The following is a 6,976-nucleotide window of genomic DNA, read 5'->3' as shown; positions in this document are numbered from 1 at the left end:
GAGTATGTTTAACAAGAAAATACTATTTCAGTCTTTCTATTTTAATTCAATGTTACTTGTTTCTTTGTAAGAAATAAAATTGACTATTTCTGAGTGAAAATTGTTTCAAGGTCCTAATTTGTTCAGTGTAATGTGCAAAACACTCTTTTGTGGAGTGTGTAGCTCCAAAGGGAGTCGAGGTTATCCATCTTATTGGGCAAAAAAATCTCCTGGATAACACTACGCCCCCACTACCCAACACCCCACAATCCTAAATGCCCCAGCTAGTGCAGCGGGAGGCCAGTAAGAGAAGTGGGAGCGGAGAGATATTAGCGATCTTCATCAAAGGAAGGAAAGAGCGGAGCAGGAAAGGAGGAAGAGAAAGGGCTGAAACAGAGGAATGACCGTTCCACAGAGTTCAGTTTCACACAGAGCCAGTGGACATGAAAACTACATGAATGAGACGTACAAATATAATAGACTGAAATAATCATCTCAGCCAGAGTGAAGGATTCATTGAGGAAAGGAAATATTATATAACAAGTAAAGGAAATTTCTCTGCAGGAGGAAAGGTGGTGTTTGAGGGAACGGACAACCAACTTTATTACTCTAATGTAAGTCTAGAAGATTTTAGATTTTTTTTATTTTTTAGATTGTGTTTGGACTTATGTAAATAGCACTGTTTCGTGATGTAAATGTCTTTTAGGGTTTTACTTTATATCATGCCGTCCCTAAAAAAAACAGTTTCAAAAAAGTAATATTTGATTTTTCTTTAGATTTTTAAAATCATACTAGAATGATTTCTGAAGGATCATGTGACACTGAAGACTGGAGTAATGATGCTGAAAATTCAGCTTTGCATCACAGGAATGAACTACATTTTATAATATTTTAAAATAGAAAACAGGTATTTCAAATTGTAATAGTTCACAATACCGTATTTGTGATCAAATAAATGCAGTCTTAGTGAGAATAAGAGATTCTTTCAAAAATATTTTAAAAATCCTAATTATTCCAAACTTTTGACAGTGTATGAATTTAATATTTTTTTTTTTTATGTATGTAAATATGCACATATAAACTGTGGCCTTTAAATCATTCAGGCTTTGGATAAATTGATTGTAAAGGTCTTTCAGTATGAAGCATTAAGGCCTGGTACCTTGGATTCAGATTAAATATATTCTTAATCTAAAAATTGTTTTCAATACCCCAGTGATAAACAGTTGTTTGAACTTATCTCATCAGTTTGTGCTCTGTTCTGTTTTCTGCCATATATGCTGACCTTAATTCCCTAAAGACTGTCTATGTCCTGTCAAAACCCCCTTTATATATTCTAGATATTTTGTGGAATTTCCTGATATTCTGTATCTTGAATCAGAATGTAAGATTAGTCATGGTGGTGATTTAATCTTGGCAAATGTACAAATGTTTGCACTACTCACACTTAGGAAAGCATATAGCCTAAACACTTTAAATTAAATTAAATATTTCTATATCTAAATTAATATTTAATATTAATACTATTGATATTTCTATATCTACATTAATAAATAATCAAATAAAACATGCAAATAATTTTACCACCATCACTTTGAATAATACCATGTGCAGAACTAATAAATGTAAAAAATATAAGTGTAAAGAATAAATTACTATGTTGGTAATTACGGTCACTTAAGTAAACACTTAAGTGATACAGGCCATTAAAAACTTCCTCAAGGTCACAGCAAATTGCTCCTTTAAGAATTTAAAAGGTGATTGTTTGGGAAAGGTTTTTAAATCAAGATCTCGATAACATCGGAACTATTAATGGAAGCATGATAATATACTTGCATTCACTAAAAATTGAGCCCACTCCAAATAAACAAGATTAAGCAGAGGACTTATTCCTAGAAAGAATAATCAAGCATGTGACCTCCGAGTTCAGAAGTCACAATCTAAAACGTTTAGATTGACAGAGAACATGATGATCTGTGCTCTAACATCTGTCCTCAATGCTATACTACTCAATGTGTATTATTGATCAAAGGGACTAAACTGCATAAATCAGAGGATAATTAATATTTTCCTGGCATTCACTTGCTATTATTGTGAATCTGTAACAAGCTGTTAAAGGACTATTTATGACCGTTTCTTTGGGATGTTGCTCTTTTGGGGTTCCGCTGTTTTATAGTATTTGTGGTCTGGTCAGCAGTCAGAGTTTCCTGATGAGCTGTTCCAAAGTTATTGTTTAGTATTTTTTGGTCATCCTGGAGATCGGGGTGGGGTCAGCGACTTCATTTCCTGATCTTCAGTGTTAGTTGTCACCGTTTGCTTTCTCTACATTTTACCAGACCTTTTTAGAGGAATACAATCCACACTTTTCAGTTTCCACCAACAATTGTTTTTCTTTTAAAAGAATATTATTTTTTAATGCAAGTTAAGCTCAATCAATATCATTTGTGGCACAACGCTGATGAACACAACAATTATTTTTCACTTGTCCCTCTTTTTCTAAAAAAAAAAAAAAGCAAAAGTTTGGGTTACAGTGAGGCACTTACAATAGAAGTGAATTGGGCTAATTTCGTAAACGTTGAACAGCTTTACAGTTCAAATAATACACAAGTTTTAACACAGGAATTAATGTAAGTGTTTTTAAAAAAAATTAAGCTTCACTTTTAAATCCTTCAAATTCAAAAATGTGCCCCATTTACTTTTAATGTGTCTCAATCATTTGCTTTTTTCTTCTTTGATCGTAATCAACATTATTTCACAAACAGCTACTGTCCACTGAGCTTAAACTTCTTTTGAACCTGGAATATTCCTTTAATAGTCATTTTATTGCTGATAGCATGACTTTAAAAGCTATTTATCGCTGTATTTTGGCCAATTTACCGTAGCCAATTCATTAGTTTGATTATTTATTCATTTATTTATTTTTTTGACAGCCAAAAACTACTTTCATACCTGAAAGCATGATGAACGGCAAGATGAGTATTTCCCGTAATGGTACCTTGGAGAAACCCGCGTCCCTGCAGACCGCCACGGACCGAGGGGAGCCCGAAACACCTCACCCGCGCCTCCATCACACCGGCTCCATCTCCTCGAGTACTCCGGCAAACGTGTCCAGCTCATGTGTGGTGGTTCCTCCTCCGTACTCGATAGCAAGCAGTGCGGTGAACGAGTCTCCCCTGGAGCTGAGGGGCGCTCTGGACTGTTGGGCCTGTTCTGTTCTGGTTACAGCACAGAATCTGATCATCGCCGCGCTCAATGTGGGTCTGGCTGCATTGATCTTCGGCCTCATCCTCTTGCCTTCGCTCGTCATGGTCGTGTTTGGCTTCCTCTGCCATTCAACGGTAAGTGCGGTTTCTAAGTTACGTAACAAATAAGTAAGACAACGTTAATATAAGGTTAATATCCAGTCCAAAATGACCAAATTTACTTGACCGATTACTGTTCTAATTGTTATACATTAAAAGTGAGAAGGGAAAAAAAAGATTTGAGGTTCGCTTCAAAAGTTTGTGGTCGCTGGTCGGTAAGATTTTTTAATGATTTTGAAAGAAGTGCTGACCTAGTCTGCATTTATTTGATAAAAAATACTTGAACAACGGTAATATTGTGAAATATTATTACAATTTAAAAGAACTGTTGTCTATTTCTGATATATTTTAAAATGTGGTTTCTTCCTGTGATGGTAAAGCTGAATTTTCAGCAGTCTTCAGTGTCACGTGATCCTTCAAAAACCATTCTAATATGCTAATTTGCTGCTTACAATTTTTTGGAAACCGTGATACATTTTCCAGGATTTAATGTCTTTACTTTCACTTTTGATCAATTTAAAAGACCGCTCAGATTGCTCTAATGTCATTGCACTGATGATGACTAAACTTCCCAGAGTTCAGTCAAACTAACACAAAACACCTGGATGAGCAGAGGAAATAAACTCTGTCATGTAATCCTCGCTTTATCGTTTCTTTGTGACAGTGATAAGTTAATCATCTCTAACTGAGCTGCCTCAGTCAACTCCCACTTCTTCACCATATGTGGATGTTTTTATTAATTTTCTTATCGCTGGTCAATGTAATCATGCTCTTATCTGATCTGACAATATACAGTATATCAGGCACAATTTTACAGTACTTTCAGTCCCCTCCCTCTCTTGTGAAATCTTCCTAACTAACCCCTTTTCTTGCACTGCTCCGTCTGCTCCAAAGGTTCAGCACCACGGTACTTCAGTCTACTGTTCAGATCTCTTGGATGATGGAGGCTGTGTGGCTTTACTGGTGGTGGGGTTCCTGCTGCTGGCTCCGCTCCTGGTTCTGGCTCTGGCCGCTTACTGCAGGATGGCACGCCACCTCCAGCTGGGCCTATGCTTCATCCCCTACAGCCGTGCTGTCTACAAGAACCTGCCTGCATCACGCCATGGAGGCCTGGGGGGCTGCTGTGGCAAGCAGGGGGCAGGAGAGAGCGAGGGAAAGGGTAGCGTGTGGGTTTGAGCAGTTTAAAAAACCTTACAAAAAACAACCTGGTGAATATAATGTGATTAGACATTGCAATAGGTCACATACAGAGAACGAAATAGTGCCAATATATCAATACAAGCAGTGCCATGATCTCAGCAGTTTTGTTAAACTGAATTTTTACAAATTGTGCATTTAATTCAATGTCAGACTCTTTTTAGCTGTGCTTTTGCAGGGATGTTTTTCAGTCATTTTTAACTGGATCAACCTATAGACCTTAGTCAGGGTAACACCATATTTCATTTTTGACAGGAATGAAAACAAGGCTGTGAGGGATAGAAGTGCAGTGCGTTCAGTGGATTTTACTGTTGTTTAACAACATAAAGATTTTTCAGCTGACAAAACATCTTTTTCAGTACACAACATTTTTGAGAGTTGTGAAAATTACATGATCTGGGATCTTTATACAGTCTGTGGCATTGTAAAGACTATAAGGCTTATGATGCATGGGGTAACTTTTTGAGCAATGTTGCCGGGCAATGTTACTTGGGCACTTTCCCATTGAGAATGGGCAACAAATTTCTGTCTGGATACTATCTGTGTCTCACCTGGTTGCCTGTTAACATCAACATTGCCCAAAAAGTTACCCTGTGTATCATCAGCCTAAGTCTATCCCGCAGTTTTCATGTGTTAAATTCAATATGGCATCTATAAAGTCTGTAAGATGATGAAAAAGTGTGGAACTATTTTTAAAAATGAAATAGATATTTTAATGTTGTTCCTTTGTAACATGTGTTTGCATTTTTACTATTTTAGTGATTTTTTGTATATTTAACATGAATAAGTAACTATCAAGTCATTGTAAAAAAAAATCTTATTGCTGCACAAACACCTCTTACAACTTATAAAATAAATAAAACATTCCCACCACAAATGTATGAAATATCAACTGCGAGTAGTTTGATTTCTCAGACATCAGTGATATCTGTCAGACACTAGGCTACAGGCAAAAAATCCCTTACAGCAGCTTTAATTGCCATTAATGTGATTAATTCATTTATTGAGTGCAATTTATTAAGAAGGTCTGCTAAGACAACTTCTGCTGAAGGGGAAAAAAAAATGTACCAGAGGTGAATCTACCGGGGTGGCACCTGCCAAACCATTGCCACCCCATCTGCCACCCGAGATTTATCCCAGTATAAAATATAAATGTAAGCATTTTTTTGTACATTTGTACATTAAAATCTGTAAAATTCTTATAGATCTTTAAATCTTTATTTAATTTTTATAGACCCAATAAAACATATTTTCAAGTAGTCAGACATGATGAAATTTGAAATATATTGCTATCCATTTAAAATGAAGAGACCATTTATTTGTCTTTTCCAAGATTATATATTTAAATATAAGATTTCTATAAAGACACTTATTTGTGGTATGAATAAAAAAGTAAGTTATGGCTACACATAATTATAGAAAAAAAGATAAAAGAGCCTTGAGAAAAATGCTTCAGATAAAGTTTTGAGCTGCAAATGATAACTTCACATTCATTTGAAATGGATGGACATGCGTTTTGTCTAAATGTTGAATATATGTTCACACTTATATATATTATTATTTATACACCAAATATATTATGATCACATGCCTTATGACAGTAAACATTTTAGAGGAGTATTTTTGACCTCTCCTTTAAACAGTAAGAGGGAGTGATTTCTTTTGAAAGTCAGTTGCCATTTCTGACCCCTGTGTTTTGCTGTAACCAGTTTCATCAAACCCGAACTTTCAGTAATGATTCAAGTTAGACTTTCCTGTAAAAAACGCAGATTAATTTCCGTTAGATCGCTAATCATGGGCCATTGTTTTTTTTGGACCCTGACGATTGCTGCTTGCGGCCATAATTTGTTTTTAATTATACACTCTTAAAAATAAAGGTGCTTCACGGTCGCCGTGATTTTGCCAAGTAAGGTATGCTCCTGGATCAACATCTTTTGTTGATCCTGGATCAACATAACTGTCCAAAAATATACTTAACCCAATCCCTACACTGTAAAAAAAATTCCATAAAATTTACAGTAAAAAACCAGCAGCTACGGTTGCCGGAATTTTACCGTAAAAAATACGGTAGCAACGTTTTAGGTTTTAACTTAAATTTACAGTTAAATACAGTAATTTCATTAACTGATATAATGTTAATATACCAACCTATTGAAGTACTGAAATCTGTTTTGTACCTTTGTAATATACTGATAACCACCAAATGCAGGTGGTGATGAGAAAGTCACATGATGAACCAAAGCCCATCACAAGCAGCTTTTAAATAATAACATATATAGAAGGTGCACAGTGTCATTCACACAAACGCTAAACACCATCATGGTAACACACATGAAACAAATAATGCAATAAACATTCATTTAACAACATTAGGTGTAACACACAACCCTAATATACAAAACTGATAAGAAAAAACTGATAAGAAAAAACTAAGAAGAAACATCAAATTTGAAATGTAACGCAGGGAATTCTGGGAATGTCAATTTACGGTTATTCACTGT

General features: G+C 35.4%; 1 protein-coding gene across 1 annotated transcript; it reads left to right on the top strand.

Moving 5' to 3' along the window:
* The first annotated feature begins 267 nt into the window (after window positions 1-267).
* On the top strand, window positions 268-4,713 carry tmem88a (transmembrane protein 88 a). The gene is made up of 3 exons (XM_016470515.1): window positions 268-593; window positions 2,907-3,314; window positions 4,173-4,713. The coding sequence occupies exons 2-3, from the start codon at window positions 2,934-2,936 to the stop codon at window positions 4,452-4,454; spliced, it is 663 nt and encodes a 220-aa protein (XP_016326001.1). The 5' UTR covers window positions 268-593; window positions 2,907-2,933; the 3' UTR covers window positions 4,455-4,713.
* Window positions 4,714-6,976: the final 2,263 nt, after the last annotated feature.

The sequence above is a fragment of the Sinocyclocheilus anshuiensis genome, unplaced genomic scaffold (assembly GCF_001515605.1).
Source record: "Sinocyclocheilus anshuiensis isolate Anshui unplaced genomic scaffold, SAMN03320099.WGS_v1.1 scaffold2012, whole genome shotgun sequence".
NCBI classification, from domain to species: domain Eukaryota; kingdom Metazoa; phylum Chordata; class Actinopteri; order Cypriniformes; family Cyprinidae; genus Sinocyclocheilus; species Sinocyclocheilus anshuiensis.
This window is presented reverse-complemented; position numbering and strand designations above follow the sequence as displayed.